Source organism: Physeter macrocephalus, chromosome 14 (assembly GCF_002837175.3).
Source record: "Physeter macrocephalus isolate SW-GA chromosome 14, ASM283717v5, whole genome shotgun sequence".
In the NCBI taxonomy this organism is placed as follows: Eukaryota; Metazoa; Chordata; class Mammalia; order Artiodactyla; family Physeteridae; genus Physeter; species Physeter macrocephalus.
In genome coordinates, this window is record NC_041227.1 from 86,240,893 (window position 1) to 86,260,633 (window position 19,741).

Genomic DNA, 19,741 nt, shown 5'->3' on the forward strand with positions numbered 1-19,741 from the left:
GGTTCCCCTGCATCGGCAGGCGGACGCGCAACCACTGCGCCACCAGGGAAGCCCCAACAAATACATTTTAAAATTTCTTTCCTTTCCCTCTTGACTTTCCAGACTTTAATGAAATATGGGGAGTATCGGGCTCCTGCCGCTCAAAGACCTCTCTGATAAGCACTGAGAGAGTTAAGCCAAAGGAAAGTGGAGAAAGGGCTCCTGCCTTCTCTTTCTTCTCCGCTCGCAAAAACAGGCAACTTAAAAGAAAATACGGAACTTAAAACCTAAATGTTTTCTAACCACGGCAAGAAACACTGAGGCAGGGCCTGTCGATTTCCCATTGAAGCACCTCCCGTGCTTTCTCAGACCATCTGATGGCCAGGATCCTAAGGCCCATTCCTTTCTTCTCAGCCTCCCACAGGCAGGGAAGGAGGGTTCAGAAACCTTCCCTGGACTCACGGCATTGTGTTTTTCTCTAGGAGCAGTGGAGGCGCCTGGATTCCACTCAAAAGGAGCGATACTGGGATCTCATGCTGGAGACTTATGGGAAAATGGTGTCAGGAGGTGCGGGCATGGGCCAGCCTGATGGAAGGAGACATCTTCCGTGTACTTCAGAGACAGCCGCACTGCTGGATGTTCTCTGGGTGAAGGAAATCCTTAGCGACATGGCTGGGAACCGGGGGGCTGGAGACGGTTGAGTTATAGTGACAGCTCCCTGTATTGAACGTGTTCTGTGGGCCTGGCACTGTTGTGGCTCCTCATGTACAGTAACTCCTCTCATCTGTGAAACGGGTGATGGAATTCCCATTTTAAGGTGATGAAAGTGAGCATCAGATCAAGTCATTTGCTCACCGTTACATAGCTCGTAGGTGCTGAGTTACGACGGGGCTCAGCGGTGGCCGACCATGCATGGTCTTCTCTACTAACCACAGTCCCAGCCAACCATGCGTGGGGACCCACTCACGACCCTCACACCAGCCTGCCAGGTGGTCTGGCTCCTCCCTCCCGGAATCTTCTTTTTGTGGCCTTCACCATATATCCTGGGTTTCCCGTGAATACTGGTGTCTCAGGCGCTCCGCACACCCTCAGCGGTCTCCAGAGCTTCCCTAGCTCCCTTTGCACTCAGGGCCCTCCTTTGGGCAACACGGCTTGGTCCCCAGTGCTCCCCATTCATCCAGGCCCACAGATTCTCTCTCTCTGTACCAGGCATTTCCAATCCCAAGCATGACCTGACTGATCCAGCTGGGTTTGGGACAGAGCTGACAGGACCACACCTACACAGCAGCGAGAAGATCCCAAGACCCACCTGCATAGGTGAGTGATCCCCGACTGGTCCAGAGCCATTTCTGACCTCCTGTCATTATATTGGAGGTGGTGGGGCAATATCAGTACTTGGTTTCTATTACATTGGTTCTAACCGGCCGTGATCTGGTCAGTCCAGTGTGAGTACCGAGGTGGGTCTCGTCTCTGACTGTTGGGCTGTTGACACATATGTTTAATCATGGAAGAAAGACCCCGCATCCGATCTGTTGCCTCACTCTTGCCTGTTGTGACAGCTTTCTTTCTTAGAGAGAATCAAGGTTATTAAAGTTGAGACCAAAACAGATATGGGTTGAATTCTGTTATTAAAAAAAGATTATCTAACAGGCCACTATTATCCTTCCTAACAAGAAGGTTCACAGTAACGAGACTTTTCTTACTCTGGTTATGGTGAATGGTAACTGACCCACCCTCAACAAAATAAAGAAGACAAACAAACAGAAAAATATGGTCTAGCTAATCTCCATGTATCTAAGTCTCATTAAACAGCAGCAACATCAAATACTTCATATAAATCACATTATTTTAAGACTGGTACGAAGAAATATGAACTTGTTCTGCTGTAAAACAGCAATCACCCTTTGCCTTCTACATTCTTTTAAAAACATTGCAGTTATGTAAAATCAACTGTCAAACATTCCTGCACACACACACACACACACACACACACACACACACACACACACACTCTCTCTCTCTCAATCTACAAAAAATCCCAGAACCGTGGAGGAATAAAAGGACCAAGGATGGGAACTGTACGACAGGCCATTCTTTCTCCCCAGTAGGATCTGATTAATTGTTTCCTTCGCTAATGTATCAATACCACAGAGAGAGCAAGCATCACATGAGACATACGGTTTTAATTTTAAGCAATATATTTATCATAATACTACTTCACAAGGATTCCTTTGGAGCAGTATTTTTAAAACCGCATTTTGTGACCAGTTAGCAGGTTGTGAAAATATTTTATAGGATTGCAACCAGCATTTTAAAAAATGAAATGATAATACTGAATAGAAAATATCAGAATGCAAACAGGAAATACCAGATGTCGGGGTAGGTAGTGTTTCAGGATATTTTTATTCTATATATGTGCATCTGTACTATATTTCGATATAAAAGTATTTCTTATCGTGGGTAGCAGACAAAAAAGAAGTTTGAAAATGCTGCTTTAGAGGTTGTTGTAGTAGGATTTTTGTTTTAATAGACTTTAATTTTTAGAGCAGTTTCAAGTTCACAACAAAATTGAGAGGCAGGTACAGGGATTGCCCCTGTACTCCCGTGCGGTAGGATTTATTTGTGATACCTAGCTCACTCTATCTCCATATGGCAACATTCTATTTTTTTTTCTTTCCCGTCATCTCGCCTGCTGACACCGTCCCATTAGACCTTACCTTGAACCAGACTGTGGAGAGTGTATAAAGCCAGCCTGCCTTGATAAGGGAAAGAGATGCCATTGTAGGTTCTTGAGAGAGGATTTGTGGGGAGAGAGGCTGAGGAAGCAGCCACGTGTAGGACAGCCCCAGGGGGTGCCCTTGGAGGAGGGCAGGAGTCCAGGTGTGCAGGGACGAGACAGTAATACCAAGACGGGAAAGGACTAGTTCAGTCGCAAAGGTACAAGAGTGAGCAGTCTGCCAGATCTGGACTCAGAGCAGGGGGCGGATGTCCCAGGAGAGCGTGGATACGCCATTTTGTTTGACCATATGGAAGAACAGCTCACAGTTAAAGAAGGTCAGCAGGGAGTAAGCCTCAAAAAGCCTTATACTCATACCTCTAATCAAATTCCCAAAGGATTAAAGTTTTATATATATATATATATATATATATATACACACACACACACAATTGACCCTTGTATAGCAAAGGTTTGAACTGTGCAGGAACACTTATGCTCAGATTTTTTTCAATAAATTCGTACACGATCTGCATTTGGTTGAATTCACGGATGCAGAACCTGGATACTGAGGGCTGACTATAAAGTTACACTTGGAATTTGACTGCACCACGGTGGGTGCCCCAAACCCCTCGTTGTTCAAGGGTCAACTATATTTGGAAAAATGATTCTTAAGTAGTTATCAGGAAAAATACTGCAAGAACAGTAAAAAGGTTTGAAAGAGAATGTTTCATCAGTGTTGGGTCTGTAAATATTAAGAGTATATCATTTTAAAAAGGTAAACTCATTACCACAGTGGGATACTGATATAACAATAGATGCACAGGCCAATGGAACAGAAGACAGAGCCTGGGAACAGAGGCTGGTCTATAAAGGACTTTAATATGTGATGAAGGAAGAAGCAGAACAAATCCATGGGATGAAAAAAATAAGGAGAAAAGACTCTGGGAAGAGGAATCAGCTTAAATTTTATGTATGTCATATACCAAAATAAGTTGGAAACATGAAAAAGACATAAAATATGAAAATAAAATAATAATAGAGAAGAAAACGGGTAAATGTTTGACTCACATCAAGCTGGGGAAGCTTTTTATAAGTATAAAAGCAACGGAAAAAAATCATTAAGTAAAAGATTAATAGACTTGACTGTATTTAAAATGAAAGAGACTACAACTCCTATACATAAAAATAACCCCAAACAAAATTAAAGTAATAACTAAACGGTGAAAAACTCTTTTCACGCACATGACAGATAAATGTCTATTTTTCTTAATATAGAAGGAGTTAATGCAAGCTGATAAGAAAAAAAGTGACTTTCCCAGTGAAAAAAAAAGTGGACAGCAGTCTTGGAGTATGAAAAATAACTCATAAGTGTGAAAAAACTGATCCTTTATTAACTAAAGAATTAAAATTTATACCAATGAGAAGCCATTTTTCACCAGCCTTAATGGCAGATACTTGAGACACAGTCAGTGCTTAGGTATTGAACACTCGCCTCCTCTCTGCTCGGCCTCTCAGACCTGAGGATGGCAGAGTCGTTGCGGAAATCGATTTGCCGGTAGGTGTCAACAGCCGTAATACCATTCGTGCCCGTTGACACAGTAATTCTACTTTGAGGAACCTCCTTTAAGATATTGATCAGAAATGTGGGCAGAATTTATGAAGAAAAAGGCTTATCACATCATTATTTATAGTAGCAAAATATAACAAACAACTTAGATTCCCATAGTAGGAGAACTCTTAAATAAATTATGTTTCCTCTTATGTGTTTATTATGACTTCTCCACAGTGGGCCATTATTCAGCTCTTTAAAATGATATTTATAAAGGTTTCTTTAAAGAAAAGAGAAAGTACCTTTGCCATCTGAGAGGAACATGTTCTAAGGCTCTGAATTACCAAGTTCAGGTCTGGTTCTCTAGCAGATTCCGGTCTCTAGCTGATAATTTGAAAGACACTGATATAGGAAAGAGAAAGGCAAGCAGCTTCTTTAGGTCTACAGGAGTAAAGTAATTTATAAAAGTTGAAGATAAATTCTACCACCAAAATAAAAATCGTTACTACATGCATCATTAAGTAGTAATAAGCAAAAACCCAAGTTATGATGAGAAAAACAAAATTTAACTGTTATGTGACATAATGAAGCACAAGTGAATGCTGGATTCAAGCACAGACTGAGGGGTTCACTTTTACACAGCAGTGCGTCACAACCACAGTAAAATGACACATGGTTGCATTTCATGAATTTTGGGGTGACTTGTGAAAGGGAGAATGCATGTGGCATTGATAAGTACCACCATCTACAATTTAAAGGCTGCAAAGCCAGATATAGAACTGTTTATACAGTATGATATCGGTTGTGTCAGAAAAAAGCACATACATACATGCGTACATACATACATATGTATAAATTAGATAAAGACTGGAAGGAAATGTATACTCATAGTTGTTGCCTCTGGGTGGTATAATTGAGGTTGATTTGGTTTTCTTGTGTATGCTTTTCAAATTGTTTTTAGTGATCATATTTATCTTTTATATATAATTAGATAAAAACCAATACTTTTTTAGAATAGTACTCTCATATACTAGACTTGTTTTTCCTGGGCTTAAGAAACTTGCTGCTTCTTTGCGGGGGTGGCCACTGCGGCCTCTGGGAGCCATCCTCTGCTGTCACTTGTTCTCCTTGGTTCCAGAGCTGAGTCACAGCCTGGACACACGTGAAGTGAGTGCCAGGTGCTCAGGCTGGACAGTGTTTTTCTTCACTCACCGATGCCCTCTTGGTAAAAAGAATTAATGTTTTGTGATGACCCTCTCTCTGACACACGAGTTGCAAAGCAGGGCATACCACTGATTGAGCTGTCCCACATCTTCTTTCTCCTTTCAGGGGACAGACGGGAGAATGACAAAGAGAACTTAAACTTGGAGAACTACAGGGACCAGGACCCTCAAGCCTCAGGAGAGCCTCCTCAGACTTCCCTGAGTGGCCTCTTCAGCAAAGATGAGCCGAGATGCTTTGCAGAAGGAGAGAATCTCCCCGAGGCCCAGGAGAACCTTCATGGTGAGGGGACAGGGGCACAGCTCTCTCCCCGAGAGAGGAATTCCGGGACACAGCTGGGTCAGCATCTGCCACCTCTTCCCGGAGAGCCATCCACGCCGTGGCTGGAGGGGAAGAGAGAGGCCTCCCCGCGACGGCAGCCGAGAGCCCCCATGGCCCAGAGACTCCCTACCTGCAGGGAGTGTGGGAAAGCCTTCTACCGGAATTGCCAGCTGGATTTTCACCAAAGAACTCACGCTGCAGAGACGTACTTTCAGTGCCCCACCTGCAAAAAAGCCTTTCTGCGGAGTTCAAACTTCGTGAAGCATCAGCGAATCCACACGGGCGAGAAGCCCTGCAAGTGTGATACGTGTGGGAAGGGCTTTAGCGACTTCTCGGGGCTGCGCCACCACGAGAAAATCCACACGGGGGAGAAGCCCTATAAGTGCCCCATCTGTGAGAAGAGTTTTATTCAGAGATCCAACTTTAATAGGCATCAGAGGGTTCACACAGGAGAGAAACCCTATAGGTGCTCCCGCTGTGGGAAAAGTTTCAGCTGGAGCTCAAGCCTTGCCAAACATCAAAGATCCCATTTGGGAAAGAAGCCCTTTCAATAGCCAAGCTCTCTGAGCCCATGTCTGTCGCCCGGTCCATTTAAAAATACTTGGCGGGCTTCCCTGGTTGCGCAGTGGTTAACAATCTGCCTGCCAATGCAGGGGACACGGGTTCAAGCCCTGGTCTGGGAAGATCCCACATGCCGCGGAGCAGCTAAGCCCGTGCGCCACAACTACTGAGCCTGCGTTCTAGAGCCCGCGTGCCACAACTACTGAAGCCCGTGCGCCTAGAGCCCATGCTCCGCAACAAGAGAAGCCACCGCAGTGAGAAGCCCGCGCGCCGCAATGCGGAGTAGCCCCTGCTTGCCGCATCTAGAGAAAGCCCGCGCACAGCAACAAAGACCCAACACAGCCAAAAATAAATAAATAAATTTATTTATTTAAAAAAAACAAACTTGGCTCCATCCGGAGAAACTGCATCTCTTAGAAAATATCCCTGTTCTCTCATTTTTTCATGGATTGGAGGGGAGAGACTGGGGCATGGTTTTAGACACGGAGGATATCTCAGCCTCTAGATCGGATTTCACGCAGGTTGACTTTCTTGTTTCTGCGTCAGGAGAAAGAAAAGTCTTCACCTTTCAGCTCGTCTCTTCTGTTGGACCCCTTGGGGAAAATGTGTCACTTGGAGGTCCCGTTTTAGGAGTGGTCTCTGGGAAGGGTTTAACTGGATTAGCTGCAGCTGCTGCTGGGAAGAACCTCAGATCCGCCCTTTAGAACTGTGGTCCTAGAGCAGGTCTTCTGTTCCAGAGGCGGGGAGCATAGAGGCCAGTGAGCTCAGTGTGGTCTTTGTCATAAAGGTGCAAAGCTAACTCCAAGCGTCCCTTGTTTTCAATAAACTTGGTGGTCACTCCCTGTCTTGTCTGTGTCTGCAGCATCCACGGTGTGCTGACTGGAACTCATAGACCCTAAGTGGTGGTCGAGCTCCTAGATCAGCTCGTACAAACCCACCAAGTTTACTAGCCAGCAGAACAGTGACGGGAACTTGCTAGCCTGGTGCCCCGGTGAGAGCTTGGCCAGTGCAGGGCACTCTGGTGTCCTCTTTCCATGCCCACCTCCCACTTGCTCTGGGGCCTCAAGTTGCCCCTCTTTCTCCTGGCGTCCCCCTTAGGCCATCCATCATTTTTGCCAAAGTGTCCTGGCCTGTAAAATTATCTTCCTTATCTCATTTTGTCTGTACGTGTTAGGAAGAAATCAATAGTATTGATCCAATTTATAGTGTATCTAGAGGTTTATTAACACATATATCTAACCTGACCACTTGTCTCCAAAACTGACGTGACCCAGAGGGTCCTGCTCTCGTACCGCGAGACCACTTTCCTTCCATCTTGGTCCTCCTCTGCCTGCTCTCACTGTACTGTTCCCGGTGAGGATCAGGAAGCATGATGCTGATGAGGAGGACAGAGCTATCTCCATGGAAACAGATGAACTGTAGGCAGGGAACTGCAAGTTGTTGGCAAACAATGGGAAGTACGTTGCCGGTTGATGTGAGAAGAGACAAGCTGGAATCCCTGGATTCCAGAGGAATTTGTGAACTCCCTTACAGCGTGAAGATGAGGAATAAGGCCCTTCTTTGGGGCATGCGGGGGCCACAGGGCAGAAAGCAGGAGAATCATGGGGGAATCGGCATGAGATTCTGTGCTCTCACAGCAGAGGTTTGTAGGAGGGCGGGTGTTTCTGCTTTGAATCGGGAGTTCTCAGAGTGCAGTCCCCAGGCTTGGAGCCTCGGCCGTTTCCTAGACTTACTGAATCAAACTCTGAAGGGGGCGGCCAGCGATCTTTGTTTTAACAAGTCCTCCAGGGGATCCTGATGCCTGCTCAAGGTGAAGAACACTGTACTAAATAGTAATTAATCCAAAAATAAGTCTCTCCAAGGATACGTGGGAATAATGATCCTAGAAGGAGTGGTAAGCCCCCCCAGACGACTTAACAAAGAAGCCTCCCCATAGAGCTCTTTACAGCTCATTAGAACTGTAGACCTCTTTGGGCATCCAGTGAAAATGTGTTCCACAGAGGAAAATCTAGAAGACTTTTAGGTTAAAAAGCTTCAGGTGAAAGATTTCTCCTTGGGCCCCTCTTAAATGATCTGAAGGATGACAGAAAGACAAGGAAACAATCCACCTTGTTTGCAGTTTTGTCCTCAGCAAGTAGTAGATGTTAAACACTTGTTAAATGGATGTGTGGATTAATGAAGGATAAATATTGCATATATACTTCCCTTATCCTCTAGAGCAGTGATCAGCAAAATTTAGCCCACTGCCTGTTCTTGTAAATAAAGTTTTATTAGAACGTGGCCACACCCATTCATTTAGGTATCATCTATGGCTGCTTCGGGGTTACAGTGGTAGAGGTGAGCAGTTGCAACGGAATCAATATGCCCTGCGAAGCCCAAAATATTTACTATCTGATCCCTAACAGAAAAAGTTCGGTGGCCCCCGATCCAGAGTAACGTTCCTCAAACCATAAAGTGCATACAAATCACCTGGGGAGCTTGTTAAAATGCAGGCTCTGATTTCATGGGCAATGCCGGTGCCGCTGGGCCACGGACTAGCTGGGAACTAGGGCGCTGCGTGTAGGGCTGTGTAACGACGTCAGGGCTCAAGTGCCTGTGGCTCGTTTCTCTTGGGCTCTTCATGATAACTTATGACGCTGCAACGCTCAAAGCCTGGACCAGACACAGTTGACGAACAAATCGCTTTATTAGGAAAGGGTCAGTGTTACGAGACTCTTCTCCCCTAGTTCCCAGGTCCACACTCCTCTAGCTCTGCCTCACTTTAGGTCCTTGACCTCTCCGAGTTCCCCAACGGAATTCTTCAGAACTGTGAGTGCTTGCGGTTTCTTACCTTTCTCTAGGGCTGTGGTCTGCCCTCCTCTCCACTGGCCCCTCTGGGCAGCCTCCAGCCCAGCTCTGTCTCCTCAGTGGGTCTGCAAGAAGCCACACCCGGAGAAGCAGGGCTGCTCCGGCCAGAACCCACTTGGAAGGTTTTTCCTTCGTCTTCAGGTGTAAAGTCCACACGTAGGTGGGTCCTCGCTGACAGGTCTTGTACGCAGGACAGGGGTAGATACTGCGGCCGTCCTGCTTCTCTGCGGGGATGGCCTTGACGCGCAACACCGGCATGGGGGGTGTCAGCTCCTTCAGCTCTCCCTCGGCGATGGTCCCAGCCTGAGGGCAAGGACACGAGAACATCTCAGGTCAGACCCCAAGCTCAGCCAGCCAGGCTTGCTCGTGTCGGAAGGTCCAGGAGAGAGAGACTGGGGAGACCTGGTTGCCCTGGGCCCACCCCCTTACTAAGTTCTCTCGACAACCCACGATGGGGTGCCGTGGAGGGGTGGACATCATATTCCCACTGTTTTTCAGCCTGAATATCTTCTCGAAGCAGAGTTCCGAAAGCTGTTGCATATCATATGCAAATTAATCTCTTTGAGGCTGGAATTTCTCTTAGTTTTATTTTGTCATTTCGTAAGCATACCGAACGCAGCTATTTGCCAGACGTCATGCTAGGTGCTGGCTAGGGACTTCAAGCTGAGCAAGACACAGTCCCTGCCGGCAAACGCTTTAGATGTTAAGGCTTTGGTTATGTCCTGGTCCAGTTCCTTGTGTGCTGTCCTCCACCCTCCAGAGCATTTTCTCTTTGGGAGCAGAGGGGAGCTATGTTCTATCTTTACTCATGTAATAGGGACCTGGCCGTTCTGTAGCTTTCCAGCTGGGGCCTCTCTCTGGTTCTCTGAGATGTCTCCATAGTGCTGTCTGGGGAAGTCTTTCCTAGTAGTCCTGAGAAATAGTCTGAGGAACAAAAAGGTGCCTTGGTGAAATAAGCTTGGGAAGTGGTGCTTACCACACCCTGGACCCGAAGCTTTACGGCGCACACTAGCACAATGATGACAAGAAGTCCTGGCAGTGAGGAAAACAGTTTGACTTTATACCAGTCTTTCCCGAACTTATTTGACCACAGGACCCTTTTTTTGCAACCTATTCATTTCCCGTGGCGCTGGGGCTTTCTGAACGTACTCTGGGAAATGATGATCCAGGGTGACTCGTGGATTCCTTGCCTGTGCCTAGGTGATTCCGAGCCCCTTACGCTGTGGACAGAATTTGTTTTAATTCCCATGAAATGTATTTAACGGGAAGGATGTGCCTCTTCAGTTCTGGTAGAGGCTGACATGAGGCATAGTAAGTAACAGAACTAAGGTAAACAGTGAGGACCCCTTGTCCCCCACAACTGAGTGTTTACGGTTGTGGCAGCAGGGGTAGAACCTTTCTTTTTCCATATACCATAAAACCAACTCTTTTAAAATGTACAATTCACTGGTTTTTAGTATATTTATAAACTTGTACAGGCATCACCACTATCTAAATTCCAGAATATTTTTATCACCCCAGAAAGAAACTCTATAACCATTAGCTGTCACCATTAGTAGTGGGGTGTTAATGTCGTCAGTTATTATGGTTGAATTGTCTGTTTCTCCCTTCAATTCTGACAGTTTTCATCTTCTTTATTTTGGGGTCTCTTTTGTTAGATGCACATATATTTGTCATTGTTATATCTTCTTGATGGATGGACCTTTTATCATCGTAAAATGCCTTTTTTTGGTCTCTACAATTCCTCTCTCTTCTGTCTTTTCTCTAATAACAATTTTTAAGTCTATTTTGTCCCCTGTTAGTATAGTCCCCCAACTCTCTTTGGTTACTGTTTTCATGGCATGTCTTTTCCATCTGTTTACTTTCAACCTATTTGTGTCTTTAAATCTAAAGTGTGTCTCTTATACACAGCATGTAGTTGGATCAGGTTTTTAAAAATTTAATCCATTCTGCCAATCTCTGCCTTTTAATTGTAGTGTTTAATCCATTTGCATTTAATGCTTGCTCTTTTTTCAGTCATTTTTCTTCAACAAACACTGCTCGGAATGCCAAAAGCCTTTGGTTAGTTTCTGGAGTTCTGACAAGTTTGATTCTGGTATATATATATATATATATATATATATATATGTATAAAATTATTATATATGATTTTGATATATACCTTATTATACTATTATCTTATATATATGATATATATCCTATTATATATATCTTTACGTGTGTGTGTGTATATATATATATATTTTTTTTTTTTTTTGCCAATGTTCTTGTTTTATGGAGGAGAGGAATTTTGGACATCCTTACCCTTCCCTTTTTTTTTTTTAATAGTAATCTTTTATTTATTTATTTATTTATTTATTTATTTATTTATTTATTTATTTTTGACTGTGTTGGGTCTTCGTTTCTGTGCGAGGGCTTTCTCCAGTTGCAGCAAGCGGAGGCCACTCTTCATCGCGGTACGCGGGCCTCTCACCGCTGTGGCCTCTCCCGTTGCGGAGCACAGGCTCCGGACGCGCAGGCTCAGCGGCCATGGCTCACGGGCCCAGCCGCTCCGCGGCATGTGGGATCCTCCCAGACCGGGGCTCGAACCCATGTCCCCTGCATCGGCAGGCGGATTCTCAACCACTGTGCCACCAGGGAAGCCCAGCCTTCCCTTTTTGCTGAATGCTTTCTGGGATATAGACTTTGGGAACAAGAGCTCTTGGTGGGCGGGTGTTATTTTTTGTTTGTTTTTATTATCTGGAAACCAGGTAATGAACAAATGGGAGGGAGCTGATTGGAATCAATATCCTTCTTTCCCCACAGTGCCAGTGCCCCTGCTCCTGAGCTTCTTCCCTACTTATCTTGTTTGCACTTCTCTCATGTTGGCGCCTTTAGTATCCTAGCTCTGGCTACCCTACACCTAATACAGTCCACGTGTGATCTACACTGACAGTCTTGTGCAAACCTTCAGGTGGAGAGAGAGAAGTAGGCTTCCTTCTCAACGTTCAGGCTGCTTGAATACTGTCCCACTTTACCGTCCTTTCTGTTGGCTCTTGACTGGTTTCCTAGGGCTGCCGTAACAAAATCATCACAAAGACAGTGGCTCAAAGCAACAGAAACGTATTCTTTCACAGTCCTGCAGGCCAGAAGTCTTAAAGTGTAGGTAAGGTTGGTTCCTTCTGGAGGCTCTGAGGCAGAACCTGTCCCATGCCTTTCCCCTAGTGTCTGGTGGTTGCTGCAACCCTTGGCCTCCCTCGGCCTGTAGATGCACCCCTCCAGTCTCTGCCTCCATCTTCACAGAGCGTTCTCCTCTTATAAAGACACCGATCATTGGATTTAGCGCCTACTCTATTCTAGCGTGACCTCATCTTAACTAATTACATTTGTAAAGACCCTTTCCAAATAAGGTCACATTTTGAGGTTCTGGGTGGACATGAATTTTGAGGGGACACTCTTCAACTTAGTACAGCTCTCTATGCATATTGATGCGGACTTGTAGGATCTTCTAGACTTCTAATAGTTTTCCCACATTCCTTTGTATTGACTGCTAGGAATAGTTTAGTGCAAATATTGCCAAATGGGATATTTGACTAAGTAGTCCTTCCAGATCATGTGTATAACAAATGTAAACTTGTCCTAGAGTTATCCCTCTTTGTTCATGTCATTTATCCCAGCCACCTGTGCTTCTTTGCTAGTTTCCTATCGGAGACAAAACATCTTTTCTGATCTTAGGCTGACTCAAATTTGTATTAGCCTGCGGTGAGGAATACATTCAAAGTGTCACTTTAAATGATATCACTGGCACCCCTTTGCTAACACGTAGCAGTGTAAAAAGCAGGAGGGATTCCTACCCTCCGAGAGCTCCTGAATGAGGAAAGTGGACCAGGGAGGTGAAGTGATACCCCCAGGTCACACAACAAGTTCTGAGCACTCCCTGTGTACCAGGCACTGTTCTAAGTGTCTTGCATGTTAATTCATTTAACCATCACAGCAACTCTGTTTTCCCATTTAACAGTTGAGTAGGGACTTCCCTGGTGGTCCAGTGGTTAAGACTTTTCGCTCCCAATGCAGGGGGCCTGGGTTCGATCCCTGGTCAGGGAACTAGATCCCACACGCTGCAACTAAAGATCCCACACGCAGCAACAAAGATCCCACGTGCCACAGCTAAGACCCGGCACAGCCAAATAAATAAATTAAATAAATAAATATTTTTTAAAAAACAGTTGAGTAAACAGATTTCTCACAGAACTAGTAAGCGTAGTCCTGGGATTCAGATCCAGCCCGTCTGTTGCTTTTAACCTCTCTACTCACTCTGCGCTCTTTACGTCATCCTTGGCTACATAGAAATGACTTGACAGCCTCAAGGGATGCTAAAGGGGCATCCCTTTTAGCAGTTGTACTTTACAGGGGGCAATATGTATGTAATCAGCCCACAGGGGATGCCCTTTGGCTCATCCCAGGACTTACCTGTGCGTCCCAGCGAGTGCCTTCCATGAAGAGGCCATGGATGTAGGCCCCTTCCCGAGGGGGGCTCCTGAATTCCTCTCTGTTCTTCTTTGTCACGTCACATTGCAAGGCCATCTGGTCCAGGGGCCACTCCTTCTTGCGGGCCGTGGACTGCATGATGGCGGTCAGGAAGGACTGGGGGTTGAAGAAGCCCGTCAACCACACAGTGGAGGGCATCGTAAAGTCGCCTGTCCAGGCCTCCAACTCCTTGATTCGGTTGAGCAGGTCCAAAAACCAGGCTGCCAGGCCTGCAACGGAAGGGTAGGCACGCCTGGCCCAGGGTTCCGGCACTATGTCTAGGTACAGAGCGTCCTGTAGATTCTCCATGTCGCTGGTCATGGTCAGCTCCCCCTGAAGACAGAGTGAGAGGGGAAAAAGTGAGGGGCAGCAAGTCCCTGGAAACAGCTGGCCTCGGGGATCTTTGGGAAGACAGGAGATGACTACCGGGGTGGGTGACACAATGACAGTCTCTGTCTAGTACTCGATCTGCAAGGTTTGTCTCACAGAGACTGGTCCTCTCCCCACTGCTGTGGTATCAGAGTCTACACGTATCTACTGACAGTAGTTTAGGTCCACTGCAGACCTCAAGCCACCTGTGGGTTCCATGCTGATTCTACCCTACCCTAAAGCTTGGGCTCCTCCGTTCTCCTCCAGCAAAGGAGGAATCCTCTTCCGATTGCTAGATGAAATCTGTAAAGGAAGAGGTACGTTGAAACCCATCTTTAAATTAAACTTTGTAACCTTAGTTATTGCAAGGATCTACAATTTCTTGAAGGTGTCGTCCCTACTGCAGTGGTTTCTGCACAGGGGTTAGGGTACCCAGTAAGGCTTGCCGTGTCTGATATTATGACCATCAGTCCTATGAAGCTATTTAAGCACAAGTGAGGTAAAATTGTAAAATTATCAGTCACATTAACTACATTTCATGTCATCAGCAGGCACTGTGCCCTTAGCGCAGATGCAGAACATTCTCATCATTACGGAGGGTTCTACTGGACAGCACTGCTCTAAACAGAAAGGCCTAGTTTTCTGTTTGGTAATTAAACTGTGGTGTATGTGTTTTTGCCAGGGTCGTGTTAAAAATTCTGTATGTTGCAGTTTTAATAAAACATGTTTATGGGCATACAATAGTACACGCTGGCTAAACTGCAGATAAGAAGATATGCAGACAAATCAAGACTCATTCCAAAAAAATAAAGTCCAATAGACTTGAAAGGAAAAAGACATAGGCTGTATTTATTTTTCCTTTTAAAATAAAAATTTTAAGTTTTCCATGGCTAATTAACTCACATAATTATAAAGTGCTTTTATAAATAATACACCAAATAAATTTGCTTCTCCACAGAATTGTTTTGGGTTGTTTTGAGTCGGGGTGTGTCTGTGGAAGTTTTTTTTTTTTTTTTTTGCCCGTACGCGGGCCTCTCACTGTTGTGGCCTCTCCCGTTGCGGAGCCCAGGCTCCGGACGCGCAGGCTCAGCGGCCACGGCTCACGGGCCCAGCCGCTCCGCGGCATGTGGGATCTTCCCGGACCAGGTCACGAACCCGCGTCCGCTGCATCGGCAGGCGGACTCTCAACCACTGCGCCACCAGGGAAGCCCCAAGAAGTTTTTTGCACCTGTGAATGTTGTTGGCCATACGAGTTGGTGGGGAGGTAAGGTCCCCCGCTCTGGAACCATCCCACAACTGACCTAACAGGACTGGGTCAGCACTACTGGAAAACATAGGATGAAAACGTCCGGGTCCTTCGGCACACCTCTGAGGGCCGTGGCAGAGAGACAAATAGAGACGAACTCAGGTGGAGCCCCGCGCTCCGCCAGCCGCAGCTGTTTGCTGGTACAGAGAAGTCCGTTGTTGCTTGGTTATCGCCCCCGGCTAATTCAATCACTTACTCCGCGTGACCATGCCTTACACAGAGATGTGCCACTTCTGAAAACGGTGAGGTCCTATAAAAACCTCTATTTCTCTGAAATTCATTGCAAGAAGAAATCATGTGCTTAAATTAAAATATATGCAATATTAGGGCAGTGAAACTCTCCTGTAAGACACTAAAACGGTGGATCCATGTCATTACACATTTGTCCAAATCCACAGAACGTACACCACCCAGAGTGAACCCTTATGTGAACTACAGGTGGCTTTGGTGAGTGTCAGGAGTCGGGTAGACTTATCAGCTGTAACAGATGGGCCACTCTGGGGGGTGGTGTTGTTGACGGGGAGGCTGGGTGTGGTCGGGGGAGGGGGATGCGGGAACTCCGCTTCTGCTCAATTTTGCTGTGAACCTACAACTGCTCTAAAAATAAAATCTGATCATTGGGCTTCCCTGGTGGCGCAGTGGTTGAGAATCTGCCTGCCAATGCAGAGGACATGGGTTCGAGCCCTGGTCCGGGAAGATCCCACATGCTGCAGAGCAACTGGGCCCGTGAGCCACAATTACTGAGCCTGCGCGTCTGGAGCCTGTGCTCCGCAACAAGAGAGGCCACGACAGTGAGAGGCCCGCGCACCACGAAGAAGAGTGGCCCCCGCTCGCCGCAACTAGAGAAAGCCCTCGCACAGCAACGAAGACCCAACACAGCCAAAACTAAATAAATAAAATCTAAAAAATAAATAAATAAACCTGTTTTTAAAATAATAATAATAAAAAAATAAAATCTGATCATAAAAGGATTTATATGCAATACTTAACACTCTTCAGAAATCTAAAATCATTTTGACAGCAGGGAAGCATAAAATGTGTAACTTGGCTTTCTTAAAAATTTCTCACATCTGCTTAGAAGTTACTCTGACAATGATTTTGCATTTACTAATTGAAAGTATGAGTGATGGAGCCTTAAAGAATGTGCTGTCTCTTAGGTTCTGCACGTTTGAGAGTGAAGCAGGAACGATTTAGGAAAAGAAGAAGTCATTCACCTTGTGGCTAGGGTGATGAACTCAGATCTGCCCATGACCTTGAGTGGACATAGAAATGACTCACTTTCAGAGGCGGGGCTGAGAAGAAACCAGAGAGAACCCCACTCCAAATTCACTCAGTGTAACGTGGGTCCCTTTCTTAGGAAAAGAGGAATAACCCTACAGGCTCTGGGACAGCGTTTGCTAAAAGGTGTTCAGAGAAAATTCATTTCCTCAGGTGCTGCCAGATGGCTGGAGGTGGGGTGGGCAGACGGGGAGTTTCTGGGCCAAACTGTGGGTAAGCAGGCCTCTTGTGAGGACCCCAGCTACCGCGAGAGGGGCCTGCTTCCATCTCCTCGAGCCTGACCTCCTCAAACTCCCCCTGCCTGGATCCCACGCAACATGGATTAATGTCTGCACTTATGTGCTCATAGGTCAAGAGTCGACAAAAAGAAAACTCACAAAGAGAACACTACATCCTTAAGAAGATGACGTAGTTCAGGGTCCTGTGTGACTGGCTTGTTCCACGTCTACACTGCAGGGAAAGCAGGGAGAACTAAAGACTGGGGGGCGCTTTACGGTGGGTATGAGGGCTACCTGGATGTGGCCTTGACCACTTTTTTTGTCCCTGTAAATAAATGCTTTCAAAGTCTTTCTTAGGTAGAATATAAGATAAAAACCTGATTTGCCCTCTAGGCCTTCATTGCTTTAAGTCAGTGCGCTTGTTAAAAGCGCGGATTCAAAGGCTCCATTCCAAACCTGAGGACTCCAGCCTCTGGATGGCCAGGAATGTCCATCTGTAAAGGGCATCTCTGGAGGGTCAGAAGTGGCTGGTGCTCTGGGCTCGCAGGCACGTGGCCAGCGTCCGTCACGTGGGGTCAGCAACGCCCACATACGCCCTTCTCCAGGGGCTGCAGGCTGCACCCTGTTCTGAGGGTCAGCCCCTGTCTGCTTTTCCTTCCCTCTGAAGGTGGTCTTTGCAACCAGCTTTCAAATGAATGAAACCCCAGGAGGTAAAGAGATGGGGAGGGAAGTGGAAATCATGTGGGTTCCACCCTTCCCAGTCTGGCGTCCAGAATGCGGGTGACAGCAGCCGGTCCATCTATGCACTCTAGCAGGCATGTGGGCCAGGGCAGCTGCCTGCGGGGTGGTGACCGTAAGTCACTAAAGGGCCAAAGCACAACCTGAACTCTTAAGTCAACACACAACGGATGAGAGTAAAGAGCCAGAGCGGTTCCCCAAGTAAGCGAGCTGGGCTTTAAGACTGAACATCTTTCACATGTTTAGAAAAACAGAATTTGTCAGTTAGGAGGGCCAATCAGCCACTGAAGCATAGGGGGAAAATGTTTGATGCCATTAAATATCTGCATAATAGAAAATAGTTCCCAGCCCCAGATTCTGGGCTGGCCATGACTCCATCCAAGAGAGCACTGCCCAAATGAAATATAACGCAAGTTGTGAATGGGTAATTTTACATTTAAAATTCACGAAATTACATGTGTGTAATTTTACATTTTCTAGTAGCCACATTAAAAAAAAGAAACAGATGAATTTAATTTTCATAATATGTTATTTAACTAAATAGATTTAAAATGTCAATTATTTCAATATTTAATCAATATAACAATTATTAATAGGATATTTTCCCCTTTTTGTCCCATATCTTTGAAATATGGCATTTAATTTAAACTTACAACACATTTCAGTTTGGACTAGCCACATTTCAAGTGTTAACCTGTCGTTAGTGGCTACCATACTGGACAGTGCATGAGAATCCAGCTTCTCCTGTAGTTTTCCTACACAGGTAGAGAATTTTCTGGGCAGGCTGCCATCAGTCAATGGCGCTTTGAAAGTACCTAGTTGTAAAGGAATAAACTGGCATTTGGGAGTTTTGTACATCAGGCTTTTGTGCATTTGGTTAGTGGGAGTCAGTACCTCTGACCAATCAGCTCTGCGATGCTCACAGGACCTGGTTCTTCATTGTGTAAGGCTGAGAGCCAGATGTCTGACTCTCCTGAGTTCTTCTCTGTGGGGACACGGCTGTGGCTGGTAGACCTCTCCCAGGTGGCCACTTCTGTGTGCTGTGTGCTGTGGGCTCCCACAGTCCTCAGGGGTTAGAGAGCTGTGCCTCTCAGTTCAGCCAGTACTTTTGGGTAGCATTATGGTTTCCCGTCCAGCCAACTATGAATAAAAATTTCTTAATCAAAAATGCTAAGGGTATTGACTTAATGACTTAAAAAGTCAGACATTTTCTAATTTGGTGCCCAGTCTGGGCAGAGCATTTGGGTTTGCCTGTTTGATGTGCTGGGTAGTGTGAGTTGCCCCATGTCTCCCTGTGCTCCACCTAAAACAGTCCTAGAACTTCAAAGTGGCTGTTAAAGAGAAAGAGAGGACCGGAAGGAAAACCTCGCTCAGAATCTCCTCTCCTCCCAGTATGCTTTCCCTTCCACGTTCCTCTGGGAGCTGGGATGTGAGTTCCTCACCGCTCCATGTACCAGCCGCTGTCCAGCGGGACCCTCACGTCTCCCGCACATGCCTGGCTGCCCTGTGAACCCCTCCTGTTCCAGTTGCTGCCTTCGGCCGTTTCCTCTCTGACTCCCGTTTCTTGCAGCTCAGCTTAACCTCTTCCCCAGACTTGGAAACTTTTCCTTCTCTGAACTCTGCCGCTGTCCCCTTGCACCTTCACTCTTCCAGGAAGACATCTGTCCATCTTTTCTTCTATCTACTTGCCTTAATGCTATTCACAAACTTGTCTCGCCACAAGAATTACCCAGCTGCTGGCTAAAAATGTAGGTTTCCGGAGCCCAGCTCCAGAGGCCGGTGGGACTGGAGGACGGAGACAGGAACACATATTGGGATGAAGCCCCCAGGGAGTCTGAAGAGCAGGCCAGTTGGGGGCCCTGTCCTAATGAGACTGGGCTTTCATGACAGCGTTTTTAAGCGGAGATTGCTCTGTCTGTCCCCACTGCTCACAGGGGACCAGGAGAAAAAGGCAATATACCGTGGTCCTGACTGCTGCTGGGTCAATGTTGTCACCACCAGTCACCTTTAGAAGTTCACCATATCACTCTTACTCACCTGAGGGGACCCTCTGCTCCAGCCAAACCAAGTTAACTCTTAGAACAGGCTTAGGGTTCCTCACCTTGGGACTTCTAGCAGATCCTTCTTAT

At 46.2% G+C, this 19,741-nt stretch overlaps 2 protein-coding genes across 6 annotated transcripts in view; one reads left to right on the forward strand and one right to left on the reverse strand.

Moving 5' to 3' along the window:
- Positions 1-7,190, forward strand: part of ZNF18 (zinc finger protein 18) — a 20,761-nt gene extending 13,571 nt beyond the window's left edge. For 4 of the 5 annotated variants that reach the window (XM_055089956.1, XM_007120326.4, XM_007120329.4 and 1 more), the window contains exons 5-7: positions 462-546; positions 1,189-1,296; positions 5,577-7,190. In XM_055089956.1, the coding sequence (XP_054945931.1) occupies positions 462-546; positions 1,189-1,296; positions 5,577-6,343 (960 nt within the window). In that variant the 3' untranslated portion in view covers positions 6,344-7,190. The remainder of the gene's footprint in view (positions 1-461; positions 547-1,188; positions 1,297-5,576) is intronic. The other variant, XM_007120328.4, reaches the window with a different exon arrangement.
- Positions 7,191-7,267: 77 nt separating this feature from the next.
- DNAH9 (dynein axonemal heavy chain 9) overlaps positions 7,268-19,741 on the reverse strand; it is a 304,796-nt gene continuing 292,322 nt past the window's right edge. Inside the window, exons 68-69 of the mRNA XM_024127927.3 lie at positions 13,647-14,036; positions 7,268-9,500 (exon numbers count right to left, since the gene is read on the reverse strand). Coding sequence (XP_023983695.1) covers positions 9,177-9,500; positions 13,647-14,036 — 714 coding nt within the window. The 3' untranslated portion in view covers positions 7,268-9,176. The remainder of the gene's footprint in view (positions 9,501-13,646; positions 14,037-19,741) is intronic.